General features: G+C 35.8%; 1 protein-coding gene across 6 annotated transcripts in view; it reads left to right on the top strand.

Moving 5' to 3' along the window:
* Positions 1–23,022, top strand: part of TBC1D19 (TBC1 domain family member 19) — a 162,626-nt gene that overhangs the window by 131,940 nt on the left and 7,664 nt on the right. For all 6 annotated transcript variants that reach the window (XM_057547469.1, XM_057547470.1, XM_057547471.1 and 3 more), the window contains 3 exons: positions 10,445–10,477; positions 13,959–14,068; positions 16,146–16,237. In XM_057547469.1, coding sequence (XP_057403452.1) covers positions 10,445–10,477; positions 13,959–14,068; positions 16,146–16,237 — 235 coding nt within the window. The remainder of the gene's footprint in view (positions 1–10,444; positions 10,478–13,958; positions 14,069–16,145; positions 16,238–23,022) is intronic.

The following is a 23,022-nucleotide window of genomic DNA, read 5'->3' as shown; positions in this document are numbered from 1 at the left end:
TACATTGTGGTAACTCTGAAAAATCAGATTTTCTCCCCTCCCCAGAACTTGCTGTTGCTTGTTGTGGGTTGTAGTTTTTTAGTGACTTTTCTAAACTGTTTTTGTAAAAATTATCTTTTTTTGTATTGAGTGCCCCCTGGAGTCTCTGTTCCATTAGCTTAGTGATCAATTAGTGATTTGACAGAGATTTCCTTAAATGTCTGAAGCCAAAATCAGTCTTTACTGATATACCCTATGTAGGGAGTACTCCTTCAAGGCTTAGCCAGGCCATTCACGGCTCTGCCTTAGCTTTCACTTCCTGCTTGCACACAGCCCAGAAATCAGGCAGAAATGAAGGCTGAAGTTCTTCTCAGGTCTTTTCTAGATTCCGCTCATTACAGAGGAGATTTTCAAAGCCTTTATCCCTCCATATTTATGCTTCTCTAGTCTCTTCCTTCCGAGGCTTTTCAGTCTGCCTAGTCCTTGCCCCATCTGTTATCCCTTGCTACCCCAGGTGGCTAAGGCTAATACATTTGCTTTTATTTAAAAAAAATAAATAAATCTGATAAATATCACCTGGCTGGCCACTTCAGCCCAATCCCTCAGGTAGCTACTAGACAGGTCAAAACACACAACCACAATTTTTTGATTCAAAATCTATACTTCCCCCTCTGGCATGAGAAAGCTGCACCAGGAATGTGGACAGTTGTCTTTATAGCCACCAAACTAGAGAGTGGGGGGTAGTAGGTGGGTAAATTAAAATATCACAATCTTCTCTTTCCAAAATTCAGTAGCATCTTTCTTTATTAAGTATTTCCTTGGTTGTTGGAAGTTTTTTATTACATTCCAGAATTCAAAAAAGTTGATTCTAACAGTTCTAGCCAGTTTAACCATTGCTATAGCGGAGGGATGGAGTTTTAGAGTTTTCTACTTCACTCTTCTCAGTGACACCTCTCCTCCAGTTCCTGATGAATATTTTTAAAAGATCATCCTGACTGCTATGTAGAATAAAAGCATAAGCTCCAAGAGAATAAGGACCTTAATAGTTTTGATGACCAACATTATCTAGCATCTAGAATCATGCATGGCATAAAGTCACTGCTCAGGAAACATTATTGAATGAGTGAGCTAAGGAATGAGGGAATGAATGTAGAAGAATATAGAGGAACAAGAATAGAAGCAAGGAGGTGAGACTTATAGGAAAAATATACATAGATCTGACTGAGACTTAAAATAAACAAACATCATAATTTGCTAATACCATTTGTTTCCTGCAAGACAAAATAAGTAATTGCTAGTGAACATTAGGGAGAGGAGTGTTAGGACTCCAGAGCAGTGGTTCTCCAGTAAGGGCAATTCCACCCCCTTACCCTCCAGGGACATTTGGCAATGTCTGAAGACACTTCTGGTTGTCAGAGGGGAGGGATATACTACCAGTATCTCCTGGTTAAAGGCCAGGGTTGCTGCTAAACATCCTACAGTGTGCAGGACAACGCCTCACAACAAAGATTAGGAAAGGCTCTTGGAAGAAATAACAAAAATATATCATTTTAAATCTGCCTGCAAGTGTCAGGTTGATAAATAGCAGTGTACTTTGTTATCTAAATTAATTAAATAAATTTAAAACATCTCATAATCCAAAATTCATTTCATGTGTAACTTTGGACATAAATTGAAAAACTAATTATTTAAAGTATCATTTCTAGATTGATATTTAAACATGGTTATATTCTGATGTTTTGGGAACTTTTAACTACTAAAATAAAGTAACAAAGTCATATTCTGCAGTTCCAATTCAGAAAGATAGCAGAAATAGCTAGAAAACAATTTGACCATTGTCCTAATCCCTATGTTTACTGACCTGTAGGCTACATGTGAAATGAGAATAAACAGAGGAAATGATTATTTCAACATTGAATTAAATAAACTGTACTAAGTAATCCCAAATGAAAGAGTGTAAAAATTTGCTTTCAACTGGAATGATGTTAAAGTGAATCATATGAGAGTTATGGTACAACTATAAATGCTAAGTATTAATAGAGACAGTGAGGAAATGAAGGGAAAATATTTAGTAAGTGCAAAGCTTGTTAATATTTGAGGTGTTTTCTGAGTCATATTTACTATTTATATCTCATCTAGTTCAAGATTTATTTTTGTTGATGATGTTTACCATTCTGGACTATGTCAAAGGCCCATTAAATCATTACTTTATAAAGTTATTTCTATTGAATGGAGTAGGCAGTTAATATTTTAGACTTTCTTCAGTTAGATAGAGGTAGACTAAGATCTTAAAATAATTACTCATAGCAGACTTGTAGAACTCTGAGGCCAGATTAGCGATGGTGTCCCAAGCATCCCAATGCCTGTTAAAAGTACACTCTTGGATGAAGGCCAGGGATGAAACTTGACCCTTGAAAGACTGAAGTGGTGAGAGGGAAAGGAAAGGATTTTGAAAAACTGGTCAAGAACATGACAGCCTCTGAGATCAAAGAAATGTTTTAGGTGGTATGTGCCCTAGAGTGTTAATGAGTTCACTGCTTCTTATGCCTCCTACTTTTGTTTGCCAGAATCTGACTTTGTCCTTCTTCAACAGAGCAAACTATGTACCCTCTTCTGGAATCTTAAGCCCTGGTTAATCTTGATTAAGCAGAAGTGAACCTTTATTTAATACTGACAAAATTTTTTTTTCCTTAGGTTTAAGCTGATACTTAAATGTGGTACTCTCCCTTCTGAGAGCATAAAATAGCTATAGTTAGTGAGCATCTGCTGTGTACTAAATACTATACTGGTATGCTTTAAATACATTAACTCGTTGGTGCTTTAGTACAACCCAGTGAAGTTAGTATTATTTATCTCCATTTTCAAAAATGAAAATAGAGACTCAGAGAGTGTTGGTAACTTTCCTGGAGACACACAAGACTCGAATGCATGTCTGTATGACTTTGTGGGCCATTTATAATTTCAACACTGAGTTATTGAGAGCCTCCTGTCCTATATGTTAATTGCTTATTCATAAATGAATCTAATACTTTAGTATCTTATTTATAAGCTGTGATTATACTTATAAATGCTTGAATTTCCATCATTAACAACATATATTGAACATCTCACTTGTAGAAAATACTATGCTGGGTGCTGAAGACGATACACAGTATGAATTGTGGCCCTTGCCTCAAATAGCTTATAACCTAGCTGCTTTTAGAGCAGCTATAGATTTCAGGACTTGGGGGAAATATGGTAAAAGTGTGATTAACCATGGGTCATCTTAATACATGCATCCCTTTTGCTTCTTGGCAGTTCACTAATTCATTCACTCTAACCTTCCTAACGAAAAGCGCTCTGTCCTGATTAAGGTATTCCTATACTTAGGACATCTTTCATTAATATTTGTAGAAGATGAAAGTAATAAGAGTAAGGTCTTCATTTCTGACTACTTTAACATGCTTGTTTAAAGGTTTCTGCAGTACTTAATAGAGGAAGGAAAAAGTGTTTTTGCAGTAAGAATATAGGGGTTTTGTATAATAGCAACCTGCTTTGATATTTAGTATTTAGAAAGATATAATGTATACTTATATTTTTGTAAGATATCAAAATATGCCTTCTATTTATGAACTTATTTTTCTCTCTTAGTTTTTCTTTCACATGTCAACATGATTAGGCGAAGATGAATTTTAAAATTATTTGTTAAAAGTTTATAATCAATAATGGAAATAAAATGAAGCTGAAATTAGGGAAGATAGAAAAAGATGGGTGTTCACAAGAAGAAAAAGAGACTTAACCAAAGATATAAACAAAGAGAGAAATTAAAGAAGAAAGATGGTCTTTGGGCCCTCCTAAGTATTCCATTGAACTAGAGCTGGTGGCTATAGTGTCATTAGGAATATTGACTTTCAGTGTGTGTATCTAATCTGGTTTTGAACTTTTTGTTTTTAGAAAGCAAAAAACTTTTAAGTTGATAAAGAATCTTAACCATTGGAAGATTCTCATATGTCCAGTTTTCTTCAAGTCTCACAAATTTTTCTGTATTTGCCCTAGACATAACTGTTGAACATAGAACTCTAGAGTTAGATGATATTTCAGAGACAATCTTAGTCCCTTTTAAAGACAACCAATTACTGAAGCTCAGGAGGTTTGATGACTTTCCTACGGTTACCCAGCTGGTTTCTGATAAGCCCACAGTGGAATCCTGATCTCCCGCCTAGAGACCAACAAATTTCTTGCTCCTTCTCTATTCATCATTAACTTACCCATCTACCCATTCATTCATTCAGCAAAACTATATTCATTATCAACTATGTGGCATCATAAAATGCATACAAAAATGAATAAAACATATTTCCCGTCCTCTAGAGCAATCTGTTAAACAGCTAATGATAACGCAAAATACAGTGAAATTATAGTGATGGAAATGTGAACAAAGTGCCATGAGAATGCAGAAGAATGAGCATTTAATTATGATTAAGAGATTTGGTATGTTTCTCTGAGGTGTTACTTGTCCTTAGCAAGGTTTTGATAGACATTAAAGCAATTCATGGTACAGAATTACCAAGTTCAAAGCTACCAAAGTATGAAAGTGCATGATGAGTTCTGGTGATGATGAATAATCTAGTGTGCTGTACCACAGTCGGTATAGAGTCAGGATGACAAAGGGGAGGTAGATAGATCTCAGGTTGCCATCATGAATGGTTAAGATCAGGTCAAGGTTTTGAATTTCACTCTGTAGACACTTAGCCTATATTATAAGGCTAGAATGTGAATTCCATAAATATAGAGAAAATGTTATATTCATTTTAATCTCTCCAGAGGCTACAGAGTAGGTTTTAAAACATTGATTAATTGTGTGAGTAGGAACTCAGCAAATACTTGGTGGATGGATGAATGGTCAGAGGAAAATCCTCGATAGATGTAGAGGTCTTTTTCATGGTCTCATCAACCTTTTTAGAAGATAACCTGAACCATTACAAAAGTTTGTTGGAGGGCAGAGAGTTTTGGTAAAGGGATACCAATTAGAAGGCTCTTGCAGGACCATAGGTAAGAGTTCGTCAGAGCCTGAACTCAGCCCTGGCAGTAGGAAGGAAGTGAGCAGTTGAAAAATGGTAGAGGTAGATTCTCTAGGACTGCATATATTCATTCCACAAACATTTAATGAGTACCTTTTATATTCGGGGCAATAAGCTTGCCTCTGGGGATAGAGATAAATAAGGAATAGTTTTTATACTCAGGTAATTTATTTCATTGGAAGAGAGAAAAACTAAAATGATTGTATGATAAGAGAATGAAAACATCATTTGTTAAGTACTGACTTTGCATCAAGTGTTGTGCTAGGCATGTAACATACATCATCTTATTTAATTTTCACAACTTCATTGGTATTGTCCTCATTTTGCAGCTGAAGGAAAGTCTGTTCCTAATTTTTGCAGGGTCCAGGGCAGGAGTACAATTGGAAGCCCACCTACTATAAGTCTAGATTTTTAGAAGTTATAAATCAGACTAATAAACTGATAAGTAAAGTCTACTTTGTTTTCTTGTCTTGAAAAATATACCTTTGTAACAGTCTGGAAGGCCAGTTTCAGATTCAGAATTCTTAGACTCCTCAGAAGTCCCTAGCTTGTGGTATCCCTCACCCGCTTCTTATCTATGACTCTACCCCACACCTGGACAGACTTCATGCATGTGGACCCACTAGCCTGCAGGTCCAAGCTCTGTTCACATCTTCCTCAAATAACCATCCTTTGCCCACCTCTCCATCCTGAGGAGAGCACCCATCAAGAAGGTAGCTCCACCTAAGAGGCTGTGCAGACCCTGGAAGCCGGCTAGGAGCCTTTGGGCTGGGAATTTCAGTCTTGGGTGTCTGGGTTGTGGTCTGAAAGGAGGGACATGAACTCTGGGTGAGGGGTATAGTCAGAGGAGGGCCAGAGCAGGGCCCTTACTCCAAGCCCTCCTGCCTTGGTCTAAGAGCAGTACTGGATGAGGAAACAGGTTAAGTAAGCGACCTAAGTGTACACAGATGGAAAGTGGAACCAGAATTGCTCAGGGCTGTCTAGGCTCACAGAGGAGAAAGGGTACCTCAACCAGTCAGGGCAAATCAGCTGATACAAGAGTACTGATTAATGAATGATTGGGGGGTGGAGAGTCAGGGGCTGTCAGGGAGATCTTTCTAGGAGGAGTATTGTTTAAAATCTCGAAGGGGGCTTCCCTGGTGGCGCAGTGGTTAAGAATCCGCCTGCCAATGCAGGGGACACGGGTTCGAGCCCTGGCCCGGGAAGATCCCACATGCTGTGGAGCAACTAAGCCCATGCACCACAACTACTGAGCCCACGTGCCACAACTACTGAAGCCCACATGCCTAGAGCCCGTGCTCTGCAACAAGAGAAGCCACTGCAATGAGAAGCCTGCACACCGCACTGAAGGGTAGCCCCGATCGCCACAACTAGAGAAAGCCACGCACAGCAACGAAGAACCAAAGCAGCCAAAAATAAATAAATTAAATAAATAAATTTATTTTTAAATAAATAAATAAAATAAAATCTCGAAGGGGTGGGGCTGGGGCACAGCTAGAGGTGTAGGAGAGCATGGCCTACAGCCCTTGTCCTTAAGCCCCAGAGGCTGAAGGGTTGGCAGTCAGTTTGGCAGGGTTAGAGTTGTGCTTGCGGGGTAGGGAAGAAAAACGAAGCTGCTGATGTTAGACTGTGGCTGAATCCTGAAGAGTTAAGCATTCTTTATCTTAAAGGGACAGGAAAGAAACACAATCACATTTAGGTATAAGGGCTGAGGGAGGACTAGAAAGCAAAGATGACTCAAAGCTTTCTTCCTTGAAGCCTAGGGAGTTAAGGAGTTGTTTACAGAACTAGGTAGTCCAGAAGGAGGCGCAGGAAACTGGGTTTTTACTGTTTGAATTACAGGTTAACAATGAGAATACTGGTGGAAGGAGAGGGAAAACAAGTATGACAGAGTCTTGGAAAGTAGCTATATTTAAGGAGTGTGCAGAAGAGAGAGCTAGTCCAAAAGACGACAAAACAAAAACAGCAACTGAGCAGCAGAAGTTTCTGAGGCAGGGAGCCTGATCTGCACAGCGTCGTCAGTGCCTGGTGGACTCAAGGTTGAGAAGGAACGTTCGGTTGCTAGGGGGCCAGGACACACACAGAGGGGAGATGCCTGGATTCAGCCATCAGGAGTTGGGGTGAGGGGGTGGGAACCAGTTTAAGGAACTGGGGATATATATAATGTGGAAATGAAGGAAGTTACTTTGAACAGTTTTTTAAAAGTTAAGCTTGGCTTCAAGGAAAGAGATTAGAGATTTGTTTGATGGGAAAGTAAGGTCCAGGGAAGAAAATGGAAAAGTCCCCCTCCTCCTCTTCTTTGGTGTCATTATTATTAGCAAGGGTATTTGTAATATCTTTGGCTGAAAGGTTGCAGTGAAACAGGAGAGACTGGAGAGAGGAGTACTTTGATAGGACCTACCCACGCCTTGCCTCTGCTCCTCCACTAGTAGGGGTGAGAGCTGATGTCACCACTCTCCGCCTTCAGGCCATCGACCTCAGGAAGCTTATCCCGGTTCACAGCAATCACCACGCGAAGCCCAGGGCCTCCGGTCACCTCTTACCAGGTGACTCTCGTCTACTTAGCTTCAATGGCTCTTTTATCAGTAAGACCTCCTCCCTCCCCCAGCCTTTTCCTCTCTCTCCCCCTTCCCTCCATTATTTCTCTTTGTGGCACTTATCACTGTCTGACATATATTCACTTATTTTATCATGACTTTCCTGTCCCTAATAAAAAGTAGGCTCCAGACCTCAGAACAGTGTCTGGCACATAGTAGAGGCTCAATTCCTATTTGTTGAATGATACACACAAAAGGGTGAGGAGGAAAATTGATGGGGCAAGATTCCAAAGCAGAGGTTGGCAAACTTTTCTGTAAAAGGCCAGATAGTAAATATTTTAAATTTTGCTGGCCGCAAACAGTCTCTGCCACATATTCCTCTTTGTTGTTTTTTAAAATAATCTTTCAAAAATGTAAAATCCATTCTTAGCTCACAGGCCAAACATAGACAAGCCACAGATCTGACCATAGCTTCTATGAGAGAAAGTGAAGGAAACAGGATTAAGAACACAGCTGAAGATGGTAGCTCTGAAAAAGAGAAAGGAAGAAACATCTTCCTCCGAAGACCTCCCTAAAGGGAAGTGAGAAAACAGATGAAATGTGTGAAGAACATTTGAGGTAAAGAACAGACAAGTGAGAATTTGTGTCAGTGGCATCAGCCTTCTAGAGAGGGGGGAAGTAAGTTCTGCAATTGAGTGTGAAGCATTTGAAGAGCAGGAAGGTTCTGAAAGAACAGGGTAGCTAATCAAACAGAGATAAACGGGAAATGATAAACAACACAGAATTCAGACACAGTTGGACAACATGAATCATCTGTGGTGTGTTCTAGAAGACTAGGGAAAAATGGGAAAAGGTAGATCCTGAGAATTACAGCTTGTGAAGTTTAAGAGTGATGCAGCACAAAATTCTAAAGGTGGTTGACCTGGCATACTAGTTCAGAATAATATTGGATTTTCCTTGTACTTTTTTTGATAAAATTACTTCTAGGATCATCAAAGAAATATGAGCTAATTTGTGAATAATAATATCAATAATTAACTTTTATTGAGTCTAAATTATTTATTTATTAATGGCAGAGCTACAGTCATTATCTCATTTAATCATTTATGTAGTTCTAGCATTGTCTCTGATTTACGAGATGAGGAAACTGAAGGTTAGGGGAATTAAGGAACTTACCTAAAGGGCACACAAAGTTCTTAAACAACAGAGCTAGATGAACCCAACCAAGTCTGTCTGACATCTGGTCTGTGTTCTTAACTTACCACAATAGGGTGCTGATCAATGAATTACTATCAGTATGGAAGGAGGTCTCTAGTGACAAGTCCTGTCCTCACTCTGTCTTGTTCAACATTTTTATAATGCTCTAGATGAGGACATAGATAGTGCATTTATCAAACTTTCCAGTAATGTGGACCCAGGAAGAAGAGGGAGTACATTAGATAACAGGATGAGAATCCAGGATTATCTCATATTGGAACGGTTCACCAAAGAGGAAATATAATAGAGATAAGAATACAGTCCTTTACTTAGGTCAGAAACAGCTGCACAAGTGTGCTGTGCTTTAGCTGTGGGGTGTGTAGGGAGGAAAAAGGCTTAGAGGCTTTCATCACCTCACTTTAAGGACTGTGGTAAACTACAGCTTGTCCAGAGGAGAATAGAATAGAGAAGGTATTCAGGACCACTTCATCTGAGGAACTGTTAAAGAAACTAATAAAGTCTCAGAGCCAAAAAAACAAAACAAAACAAAACAAAAAACCCAACCTGGTGGTGATGGTGATAGGGGTGGGGGAGAGAACAATGTCCTCCAGTATTTCTGAAAGTTTTCGTAGAAGATAAGTTAGGTGTGTTCCATGTGACCCTTGTGGTCAGAACTAGGAAACATAAGTGGGGATTACAAGGAACCAGAGTCTCACTCCGTATGAGAAATAACTCCCCCCCAAATTAAACCTGTTCAAAATTGTAATTGGTTGTATTGCGAATGAATGTGCCCCCTATTGCTGGATGTTTTAGACTGAGACTGAACTATCATTTGTTAGAACTTACCCTAGGTGACCTCTGAAGGCTCTGCCAACACTAAGTTTTTGCCTCTGAACATGTCTGATGAATGAAGCATTTCTGCGCTATTTTTCAAAAAGTAAACTTCTCATCTTTCTTTTGTGTTTGCAGCCTGATTTAGTACTGTGTTAGATATATGGTGGTGTATATATTACAGAACTTCCATTTTGAACCTAAGCTGTACAAGTTCTAATTTTTCACTTAGAGTGTGACAAGATGTTTAGCATACCAAGTTAGGCTTCGAGTGTTTTCTTTTAAATGGATGTGCACTTTACTTGTGTATAATTCTTGCCAAAGATTACACTGAATTTGTACCATATTCCTGCCAATATTTTTTCTAAACCACATCCTGTGATGTAATTTGTGGTAAGTTTATAAGGGAATGCATCTATACAAGAGGTGCCTTGAAATGCTCACTTATTTTTTAACAGATGGGACTCCAATATACAGGATGAAGTTGCTTCAAGAAGGACTTATCTATTGACTTTCTGAGACCATTGTAGTTAGTTCTTAAACTTAGTTCTGTGATCTGCCTTGTTCTGTTTTTTGTAACACATATTCACAGTCTTAATTTTCAACTTTATCAATAGAAAGTTAACTGGATATATATTGAAAACCTCTAGATTGCTTTTCTAAAGGAATTAAAAAGCCTATCGTTTTGTTGGTGACCCATCACTAAGTCTTTCTGACATGCATGAACAAAGTTGAAGCAAAAATAGGAAACCTCACTATTTTTGGATTTAATCCTCTAAAGTTTACCTAATAATTCAGTGGGTATACTAATTGAAAATAAATACTTTTTTATTTTTTTAGGTGTAATCCCTTTTCATGGATTTTCAATGTATGGTAAGTTGGGCTTTAAAATATTCACTGTTTTTATTACACTTTAGAAAATTAAACATGAAAATCACACTTTATATTACATCACCCACACACTTAACAATGTTATTGTGAACATTTTTAAACATTGGATTTGATATCTGTTTATATGTCCAATTAAAAATTTTTTCAAAAAAAGGGCATCATAATTGCTCAGATGGTGATTGCTTGTCAAATTAGAATTGGACATACCAGGAAAATGGTTCTGTGGTTTACCATTTTCTAATTCAATGGAAATTAGAGCTACACATTGATGTTTAGTTCTAATAGATGTAAAATGAGATGGCTTAAATTCCTAAACTAATTTTCATAAGTCTTTAAAAAAAATAATAGGTCAGAAAGAATGCAAAGGGAGGGACGACACTGAGTGTGAGTCCATGATTTCTCCAGACTGGCTGGTATGCACAGCAACAGTGACACTGAAGCATCCAGTCATCCTGAGGCACACGTGACAAACGCACGTGCAGGTTTGAGAGCCCTGAGCACCTTTGTGGCCTCACGTATCATTGAATGAGGAATGCAGGAAGCATAACAAAGATTAGCAAGAGGAAGAATGTTCTATGCCTTAAGTGCCACTTAATTTTTAAATTTTCATGCATTACATATGAGCTTGTTGAAGATTGTTGTCCCAACTATTCCTACTTCCCAACCTTTAGACTAAACAGAAATATACATTAATGTTTACTTTTGTAAAAAGAATCAGCAATAAATTAACACTTTTCTTTGTAAGAAAACCCCTCAAGTGTTCAGCATCAGACAGTCATCATGAATGACATAATATAAAACTTTTAAAACCAGCATACAATGAAAAGGATTCAAAGTGCCTAGGAATTTTGCATTATGCTGCCCTTGGCTTTATTCTCTTGAGCAACCAAAATTTCGTAATGTAACACATAATGTTATAGTGAGGTTCCAGCACTTTTCTCTTTTATAAATATGTGAGGAATTTAAAATAGAAAACCTAAAAAGGTTAAGAATATAAATTTTTACCTTTAATAATAAAAAATGTTATTAGCCCTTTTATTCTTTTATTTTAATAATTCCAACTGCAAGCATTTTTCAAGTAATTAGTTTTTAAAAAGTGTACTTGAGCGATTTGGAGAACAGTTAATAATGTCAGGAAAGTTTAAATCTTCTAACAACTCTCAGGGTACAAAATACATCTTTGACTCCTGCCTATTCACATTTCTGGTCGTTTTAATAGGTTAAAGTTTATACACCCAAGCGGGAAACGTTCGCTAAGGAAATAGGTGATGCAAAATGTTTGATATACAGTTTATACTATCTTAGAAAAATATGTTAAGCATCCACAAATAGTTTAGAGCAGCGACCACTTATTTAGAACCAGTATACTAGCATAATCGCAACTTATCCCCAGGAACTCTACATAGTACTAGGCCATTTTAGTTTTAGTTACTGTATTTCTTTAAAATTATAATACTTACCTCTTTTAAAAATTTATTCAAAACTTTTCTCTAATTTAAACTGGCGTTCTCCTTTTCCGCATATGTAGATTAATGAAGTTTTTTATTGTAGGTGTAGTATATTATGATTTCATAAATAAATTCCTATAGTGCAGTATTTAATTGGTTAAAAAGATGATGAGCTAATTCATTTTTATGGAAGAACCAAATAGGGAAAGATGCTTAAAATGGAAAATAAAGTCATGTAGAAGATTTTTTACATATTAAATGTAATGGACTAAAACTTTTCCATTTCATAGCTGTATAAGGGAATTCAACATCAACAATTGTGGCATCTTGAATAATAACTGATTATAACGTTTTCTATATTATATATGTTTATAGAGAAGTGCTGATTTTAAAATTCTCTTTCATTCCTTCACTGGAAATGATCATTAATGATTACTGAATCTTTAAAATCTTTAGATTCAAATTACAAGTTTTTAAATATCAATAACTTAAGAAGTTGGAGGGGAGAATATGCATCATCACAAAAAGTAAATGAATTCCAAACCTTCATTTTGAATTTGTAATAATACCATGTATTTGTGCCACATTGCTTTTTCTTAGGTTGTTGCAATTAGAATGTGAGTTATTCTTTTTAAATATATAGAATACCTCAGTTGGGGCTATTTAAATAAGTAGTAATTTATTTTGATAGTAAAATAATTTTTTAAAATTAGTTTTGAAGTGAAAGGACATGGCTGTTAGTTTTTAAACATATATATATATAACATAAAAGTCTTTTCCTATACATATATATAAAAGGAATTTTTTTTTGGATGTATTTAGATATTTACCACCCTAAAATTGATTTGTCTCTCTTTTGCCCTTCAAAAAGTGAAATTTCTCAGTTGCAATGCTAGTTTTTGATAATTTATTCATCAGTAATACTGTGCACCGCCATTTATCCCAGATAATCGAATTTTTGTTTTGTCAGAATTTAAAATTTTTTATCATTTTTTCCTTTCACATTGTCAGAAGGAAGTGAGCTGAGTTGGCTCATTGGTTTCCCTGCTTACTTAATGCCTACTGCCCTCAGGGCATCACTGACATTATAGAGCCCAAGACCTTCTTACCTGTCTGATCTATATCATAGATGAAATTACCCAGTAAGTAAGTCACTTTTATTAAAATTAATATTTAGGTAATGCAGTTTTATATATCTGCATTATAAGTGTATTTATGCTGCCTAAAATTCTTGAGTCTTGAAAAGATGAAAAGCATGACCACGTTTGCAAGTACAGAATAATCAGACTGTCAGGTCAGCATCTGATTTTAAAATCTGACTTTCTGACAGTCAGCTATGGGCTGTCTGGTTGAGTTGACCCACCTGTGCTTAATTGCCATGAACTGGGTACAAAAGAAAACTTAATTCAAATTCATTAGAGAAATAAATTCTTAGAGTTGTTTTATTTTAAGCCTATGAAAACTGTCTAGATACATATTGAGATATGCCAATATAGACCAATAGCCTAAACTGTTAATCAAAATTTTAATTTTCAAATTCAGTTAGTTGAAGACCATCATTCTAAAAGCTAGTCGTACATCATCTTATATTTTACTTACCTGACTTCAAAAATTAAAAATTTCAAAAGATCCTTTGTGGGACAAAGTAAAAATGAATTACCTGATTGTCACTTTCTTATTATTGCAATTGAAAAAAAGAGAGACTTGACTTCATGTATTTTTTAAAAGTTACTTTGAATTTTCAATATCCCTATATAGTTCCATTGTGTCATTCTTATTCTACTGTTGAGATTATAATATTTTATAATTTACTCCCTTCTTTTTAATTTTTAATGACTCAGTTTTTTACGTGTGCATATATTCCCTTTTCAACATGAAAAAAAATATATATATGATTCTAAACTTGTCTATGAATGAATATTATTACTAGAAAATATTCTTTCATGTTTTGTGAACTTATTTTTTTAATTTTAGTAGTTCTGCAATATTATTAATTAATTTTTTTGTTCTTTCAGTTGCACCACTTTGTTTTCTGTACCATGAACCTTCCAAATTGTATCAGATATTCCGTGAGATGTATGTGCGTTTTTTCTTCAGACTTCATTCCATCTCTTCTCATCCTTCTGTAAGTTCATAAAAAAAAAAAAATGGATCAAACCAGACTCTAATCTGTTTTTTCTTTCCTTAAGAAAAACAAATGTTAATTTGTGAAGTCAAGCAACACTTTTGTATAGAATAAATGAAAGAGAAGAAGAAATTGATATTTAAATAGTTTTAGTAAATAATTGGAGAGGAAAAAGCCTTTTATCAATTGCATTTAAATTATCTTTTATATGTTGAAAGAAAAAACATAGCAATGTCTGTATTGTTTTCTTTGACAAAGGTGGCTAACTTCTTTGAATGCTGGCTTCCTCATCTCTGAAACTCATTTCAGAGTTAATAATGAGTTTCTGTGGTGCTGTAGAGCAGTGTACAAAGCACCTGGGTAGCACTTGGCTCGTGGCAGATGTTCAGTAAATAGATGGCTGCTGTTTTTATTGTTGTCGTTATGATTATCGTCATCATCATCCTCTTTTCTTTGTTAATGAAAAATAAACATCTATTTGTCCCTTATTTTTCAATTTGGCTAATTATCAGTTATCAAACTAGATATCTACTTTGTGTTTATTCAATAGATGGCTCCCTGGCCTTAACATGAAATTCAAAGAGAAGCATACTGGGAGTTGAGTATTTGTATCTGTTTTATTTTGTCCAGTCCTTTATCATATCTTCCTTCCCCCACCCCGACCCTCCTTAGCCTGAGTAAAAGCAGTGTTTATTTTATTTCAGTTATACTTTTTCTGTCTTTGAGCCTGCTTTGGTCTGCTTGTGGGTAACTTGACTGACTCTCCAGAAAAAACATTAAAAATTGGAATGTGTCAGGGCTACCAAGTTTCCCAAAAGAGGAAACTGTCACTGCCACCCAACTAAACTGCAGCTCATTATCCTCCCCGCGCCATTCCTGTGTATCCCTATTCCGCCTTCCTGTCTCCAGTGCTGCTCTCATACATTGCTAGTGAGAGCGGGCAAATAACAGAAATCCAGGATGTCACGGATGAGCAAATGAAGTACCACCAATTATCCTGGGTTTCTTCTCTCTAAGACAACTTGATTTAATGCCTATATTGCATGCATATTTAATCTAGAATAACCAAGAATATATTAATAATTCTTTTTTCTTAGAACTCATCCTTAGCATCAGATTTCTTACTCGCATATTCTGTACCATTTTATGCTTCAGAGTTTCAAAAAAATGTTTTTAACTGGCTGCCCAGTAGATACCCATGATGTTTTCCCTGTGCAGACCACTGAAGCTTGCCACTGAGCAACTCTGGATATGCCTTCTCTATATCCGCGCTGACCCTAAGGTGTCCTTTTTCAGCTGATTGATTGGGACAGCCCTTCCTCTGCCCGTTCTTTATTCAGTGAAATAAAGACTTACAGGCAGTCATCTTTTCTGGCTTGCAGCCAGACTTAACTATTTGGAACCATGACAGCCTTATTTCTTTAGAAATTCAAAAAGAGGATTAGAACTTCCTTAGAAAGATCAACCCTGAGGAATGCTGAGCTGCAAGAAAGACTTTATTCAGAGCTGTCAAGTAATAAATGCACTTGAAAAACCATCTACTTTGTACTCTACAGATAATGCCCTTTTAAAAAAGTGGATTTCAGTTTTTAAAAAAGTTATCCTTATACTAAGTAATCAAACATTCTTGTTTGATAACTTCCTGGTGCAAATTTCAAACAGTTAGTCTTTCCCTGGGGATGGATTTCAATGAAAGAGTTAAAAAAGCAGGAAATATTTTCCCTGATGGATGAGACAGCTGGAAGGGAAGGGACATATGGAGGAGAAAGTGAAGGGTGTGGCTATAGCACCAGAGAAATACCTGGAAACTGGAATGCATCCAGAAAAAACTAATTTTGCTGGGCCTACGTGATACTATATGACTTACAGAGTAGCAGGTTTTTCTATAAAATGACGTTTTCCTTGAATTCCTAACATTACTACATGCCAGGTTACGTGGGGAGCCTATCGTTGTTAAAAAGGAAAAAATATTTATATTGATAATCTTTTTCTCATTTCCATTTGAATAATTTAATGGCAGCGTTCATTTTTAAATACTAAATTATGCATTTCTCTTGTGATTTATTATTGTATCCAGGGTATTGTGTCACTCTGTCTGCTGTTTGAAACTCTTCTTCAAACTTATCTCCCCCAACTCTTTTATCATCTACGAGAAATTGGGGCTCAACCGTGAGTATTTTTCTCTCCTAATTGAAGAATAAATTGATATCAGAAGGCTCTCTTTCATCATCAAAGATACAGTAATTTTTCAGAGACATTAAACTAACAGTTTCCCCAATAAAACAACAATTATCAAGTAGTAAATTATAACTCAACATTGTGCCAGAAATTCTTGGGAGACTTACCAAAATCCTAATAAATTCTTATTTGCTTGGATTTTTGTGCTTGGTACAAGAATCACCAAAAGATCTAATTTCTATTCATAATGAAAGGTGTTGGCCAAACTGAGGCAAAAATTTGTGGAAACAAATACTACCTGAGAAATGTGATAATACTAAAATTAAGTCAGTTTAGGCCAAACTTATCAGAAAACAACTTATGAAAGACAGAAAGGTTAAAGTTTGCTGGCTTTCATTAAAGGAATCTAGATCGATTATTTACCAATGGTTGTACACTGTGATTTTTTTCTTCTAAAAGCTTGAAATTTTGTTCATTTATATCAGTATGAGTTATCAGTGAATATATAGGGTACCTGTGGACCTCATTATTATTGGTTCTCTTTTCTCTTTTTTAATTAACAGTGTCTTAAGGCAACAGAAATTTCCAAATAATTTATCAGTGTTTTGTTACTGTCTTCCTTTCTGTGTAACCATTTTCTCCTATATAAGGGCATATTTGAAAGGAGCACAGCTCTCTGAGACCACAAAAGTAGTTAATGGGAAATAGAATCCATAGCCGATGGATGGATGGATGGATGGATGAGTGTGTTGGGTGGGTTTAAGAGACAGACCCAGATTCAAATTCTATCTCTACTAAACTATATAATCCTGATAAAGTTATCTAATTTACCTAAGCCTCAATTTCTTTCATTAAATCAAGATAATTTAATTTATTCATCTTTAAAATCAAGAGAATTCCTACCTCATTCCTACCTATGGAGTTGTTTAAAGATTGAATATGTATATGTGTATATATTGATATATATATGTATATATATATACATATATATCTCCATTCTAAAATCACCATCGAATTTCAGACATTTTAGATCTTAGAAATGCCATTTATAAAACAACACCTCATATCATCTGTTGATAACACCTAGGTGACACTCTTTCTTTTGTAGACATTAAAAAACAGGATTTCATTAATAATTAATATTATAAAACAAGAATATGGCAGAAATATTTTATATTACATACAAGTCATTTTTTCTTGTGGTAAACTGACCTTTATTTTACTACTGTGAAATGAATATTTGAATATAACTGTGCTTTTCCTTACTAGAGTGAAGACATTTAGTTTATTGCTAGAAACTAAAATCCTGATTTTTTTCTAGTCTATTTATACACTTTAATCATTAAAAGGAACAAATTTATTTCAGTGAATTATGATAAACATTAAAATTCTGATGCAAGAGAAAATATAAAAATTTAATTATCGGGCTAGAAATCAATTATTAAAAGGCTTTCATGAATTAAAACTAATGCTATTGGAAGGTTTTTAATTTAGAATTTAATTTTTTTACTAGATATAGGACTCCTCAGGATATCTCCTTCTTCTTGAGTACTTAGTGCATTTTATCTAAGTTATCAGATTTATGGACATAAATTATTCATAATATTCTGTAATAATTCTTAATTAGCCTTTGAATATCTATAGACTCAGAGTGACATTACCTCTCTCATTCCTGAGATTAATATTTGTACCTTGTTTCTCTTTCTTGATTATTCTGGCCAGAGGTTTATTAACTTTATTCTTCTTTGAAAGAATCAGTTTTTGGTTTCATTGATTTTGTTTTTCTATTTTCAGTTTCACTGAGTTATGCTCTTTTATTTGTTATTTCCTTCTGTATGCTTGCTTTAGTTTTGTTTTGGTCTTGTCTTTCTACTTGTTTAAGGTGAAATTTAGATAATTAACTTGAGACATTTGTTCTTTTCTAATATAAGCAATAATGTTATAAATTGCCCTCAAAGCACTGCTTTACCTCCACTCACCAAATTTTGATGTGTTATGTTTTCACTTTCATTCAATTCAAAATGTTTCTTAATTTCTCTTGTGACTTCCTCTTTGACCATAGTTTATATAAAACTGCATTGTTTAATTTCTAAATATTTGGAAAGATATCTTTCTGTTATTGATTTCTATTCTAATTCTGTTACAGTTAGACAATGTGCTTCATAAGATTTTAGTTCTTTTAAATGTGTTGCAGTTTGTTTTATGACCCAGAATATGATCTATCTTTATGAATCTTCCATGTCACTTGAAAAGAATTCGTATGCTGCTAGTGTTGAACAGAATGTTCTGTAAGTGGTAATCAAGTCAAGTTTGTTGATAATGTTCAAGACTTCTATACACTTGTTAATTTTCTGTCTACTTTTTCTATTGATTATTGAGAAAGAAGTGTTAGAGTCTCCAATTATAATTGTGAATTTGTCTTTTTATTTCTGCATTGCTATATATATTTTTACTTCATGTATTTGACTCTGTTTTTAGGAGAATTGATCTTTTTATCATTATTTAATGTCTTTTCCTAGCAATAAATCTACTATGTCTGATATAGCCATTCCAGCTTTCTTTTTATTACAATTTGTATAGTGTATTCTTTTCTGTCTTTTTACTTTTAATGTATTGATTATCAATGTCTTTACTTTTCAGGTGGCTTTCTTGTCAAAAGTATATTTGGTTCTTTCAGTGTGGCAGTTTGTCTTTTAATTGGTGTGTTTATTCCATTTACCTTTAATGTAATTGATATTATTGGATTAAAATAATATCAATTGATATTATTTACTATCTTGATAGACATTTTTTGTTTGTCCCATGTGCTCTTTATTCTTTTTTTCCTCTTTTCCTGCCTACTTTTTTTTTTAATATTTATTTATTTATTTTTGGCGGCATTGGGTCTTAGTTGTGGCGCATGGGATCTTTCATTGCAGCATGCAGGCTTCTCTCTAGTTGTGGCGCAGGGATTTAGTTGCCCCGTGGCATGTGAGATCTTAGTTCCCTGACCAGGGATCAAATCCACGTCCCCTGTGTTGAAAGGTGGATTCTCAACTACTAGACCACCAAGGAAGTCCCTCCTGCCTACTTTTATTTGTTTGTTTTTAATTTATTATTTATTTATTTATTATCTTTATTTTTGGCTGCATTGGGTCTTAGTTGCGGCACACGGGATATTCGTCAAGGCATACAGGATCTTTTGTTGCAGGATGCGGGCTTCTCTCTAGTCGTGGCATGCGGATTTTCTCTTCTCTAGTTGTGGCATGCAGGCTCCAGGGCAGGTGGGCTCTGTAGTTGTGGCACGCAGGTTCCAGAGCATGTGGGCCCTGTAGTTTGTGGCACGCGGGCTCTAGTTGAGGCGCATGAGCTCAGTAGTTGTAGCACGTGGACTTAGTTGCCCCACAGCATGCGGGATCTTAGTTCCTTGACCAGGGATCAAACCTGTGTCCCCTGCATTGTAAGGTGGATTCTTTACCACTGGACCACCAGGGAAGTTCCCCTCCTGCCTACTTTTGAATTGAATAATTTTTTACTCCATTTTATCTCCAGTATTGGATTATTATTTTTACCTTTCTAAAAATATTTTTTGATAAGTGTCTGTCTTAGTTCAGTCTGCTATAACAAATTACCATAAACTGTACGGCTTTTAAAGAACAGAAATTCATTTCTCACAGTTTTGGAAACTGGAAGTCTAAGATCAGGTTGCTAGAATGGTTGAGTTCCAGAGAGGACCTTCTTCTAAGTTGCAGACTGCTTCTCATTGTATCCTCACATGATGGAGGGCAGAGAGGAAGAAGAAGCTCTCACATGACTCTTATGAAGGCACTAATCCCAAACATGAGGACCTACCTTCATAACTTTATCTAATCCTAATTAACTTCCAAAGGCCACACACCTCTTTCCTAATACCATCACATTGCAGGTAATTTCAATATATGATTTTGGGGTGGGAGTGGGGACACAAGCATTCAGTCTATAACAGTGCCCTAGGATTTACAATATACATCTTTAATTTATCACCTTCTACTTTCAAATAAACTCCAGGCCTGGAGGGTTTCATGGGCAAATTCTACAAAACATGTCAGGAAGAAATAATATCAATTATTGTTTTCTGTGGCTGCTGTCAAGATCTTTGTCTTTAGATCTTAGCAGTTTGATTATGATGTATCTGGACATGGATTTCTTGGGTTTATCCTGTTTAGGGTTTGCTTAACATCTTGAATTTGAGGCTTATTTCTTTTGCCAAATTTAGGAAGTTTTCAACCATTATTTCTTCAAATATTTTTTTCTGCACCACACTCATTATCCTTTTCTTCTGGGACACAAATATTAAAACTTTTAGTCTTATCTCACAGCTTCCTGAAGCTCTGTTCATTTTGTTTTCAATCCTTTTTACTCTGTAGTTCAGATTGGACACTTTCTATTGATTTATATTTAAATTCACTGGCTCTCTCAATGGTTATTTCCGTTTTGCTATTGAATCCATCCAGTGAGGGTTGTTTTGTTGTTGTTGTTGTTATTGTTTTTGTTGTTTTTGTATTTATCAGTTCTAAAATTTCCATTTGGTTCTTAACAAAACTCAGAATTGTGCATTAATAAGGGCAAATTCTACTATACATAAATTATACCTCAATAAACTTTATTTCTAAGAAATTGAATCTGTATACTAGGGAGCAGGAGGCATGTTGTGTGGTGCTGTTCTTCTAATAAGACACTGAGAGATCCAGTAAAATGAAACTAGTTGAAGTTAATAATTTAGACTTAAAAGTTAGTGAATTATTTAAATTTAAAATAATCGGGGCTTCCCTGGTGGCGCAGTGGTTGAGAGTCTGCCTGCCAATGCAGGGGACGCGGGTTCGAGCCCTGGTCTGGGAGGATCCCACATGCCGCGGAGCAATTAGGCCCGTGAGCCACAATTACTGAGCCTGCGCGTCTGGAGCCTGCACTCCACAACAAGAGAGGCCGCGATAGTGAGAGGCCCGCGCACCGCGATGAAGAGTGGCCCCCGCTTGCCACAACTAGAGAAAGCCCTCGCACAGAAACGAAGACCCAACACAGCCATAAATAAAATAAATAATTAAATAATTTAAAAAAAAAAAAAAAAGCTCTTCAGTTTGTTAAAAATAATAATAATAATAATAATAATCGGTGGCTAAAAGTTTCTTTGGCATCTATAAACAGATATTCTAAAACCAACCAAAAATCTTGATTTATCAATAGTACTGCCTACATGTACTTTGTTATATTAGAACAATAGTTATCTAGTATTGAGGAATTTCTGAAACTTGGGGGTCCTTTTTCAATCTTAAGAAAATTAATATGACACCAACAAAGGCAATCTCTCAATCCCATTTTCTCTTTTAAGAAAAAGTACAGGTATTTATCTATATAACAATTTTAACAAAGAATTTGGCTAGAACCTCTCAGGGGCAGTCAAGTGATGTTTAATTGCCAATAGATAGTACAGAAATTGAGAGACTATTTTATCTCTTCAGGCACCAAAGCCAAAGAGTTTGTTTCCTGATTCTAGAGATAAATTGTTATTGTAACATAACCTATTTATGAAACAGTAGGATCTCATACTTCTTAGGACTTTTTTTTTTTTTTTTTTTTGCAAAATGGAATTTAATTGAATTTTCTGGTTGATTTTTCAGAGTTCTGATGACCTCCTCTATAAAACTAAGGGTTTCAAATCAGAGATCTATTTCTAAGGTCCCTTATAGCTCTTTTTTTTTAAGATTTAATTTAATGTTTTAATTTTTAGCTGTGTTGGGTCTTTGTTGCTGTGCACGGGCTTTCTCTAGTTGTGGCGAGCAGGAGCTACTCTTCGTTGTGGTGCGTGGGCTTCTCCTTGTGGTGGCTTCTCTTGTTGCAGAGCACGGGCTCTAGGTGCATGGGCTCAATAGTTGTGGCTCGCGGGCTCTAAAGCGCAGGCTCAGTGGTTTGACGCATGGGCTTAGCTGCTCCATGGCATGTGGGATCTTCCCAGACCAGGGATCGAACCTGTGTCCCCTGCATTGGCAGGCAGATTCTTACCCACTGTGCCACCATGGAAGTCCCCCTATAGCTTAAAAACTAGTTTTCTTTGTCTTTTTTCATCCTTTGTAGCCATTTGAGTGAAATGTAGGAATATAATTTATTGAATTGGAAAAATATGCAGCTATCAAGCTCTTTCAAGTATCTTGAATAAAAATTCAAATGTTCTTGGCTTGCCTGGAACTGTTAAGATCCAATATGAGATCACCTCATTGATAGCTAATTAGTACACACCCTGAAAAACAGAATGTAGAAGTGAGTTTTCTAAAGAATGAACTATAACATAAAGTAGGACCCAGGAATATAATTCTTTCTCTTAATGCTGTTGAGACCACTAATTTGAGGACTCATGGTTTCTCACCATTGCACTTTTTACAGCTTTTAATAGAGTACTTGAGGTTTTTCTTAATTTATTTTATTGAAGTATAGTTGATTTACAATGTTGTGTTAATCACAGCAGTGTTTCAGTTATACATATATATACATTCTTTTTCATATTCTTTCCATTATGGTTTATCACAGGATATTGAATATAGTTCCCTGTAGGAACAGTAGGACCTACAACAGTAGGACCTTGTTGTTTATCCATTCAATACCATAATAGTTTGCATCTGCTAATCCCAAACTCCCCATCTATCCCTCCCCCCTCCCCCTTGGCAACCACAAGTCTGTTTTCTATGTCTGTGAGCCTGTTTCTGTTTCATAGATAAGTTCATTTGTGTCATATTTTAGAGTCCACATATAAGTGATTTCATGTG

This window comes from Balaenoptera acutorostrata, chromosome 5 (genome assembly GCF_949987535.1).
Source record: "Balaenoptera acutorostrata chromosome 5, mBalAcu1.1, whole genome shotgun sequence".
NCBI lineage: Eukaryota > Metazoa > Chordata > Mammalia > Artiodactyla > Balaenopteridae > Balaenoptera > Balaenoptera acutorostrata.
Note: the sequence above shows the minus strand (reverse complement) of the source record. Positions and strands in the feature narration are given on the sequence as shown.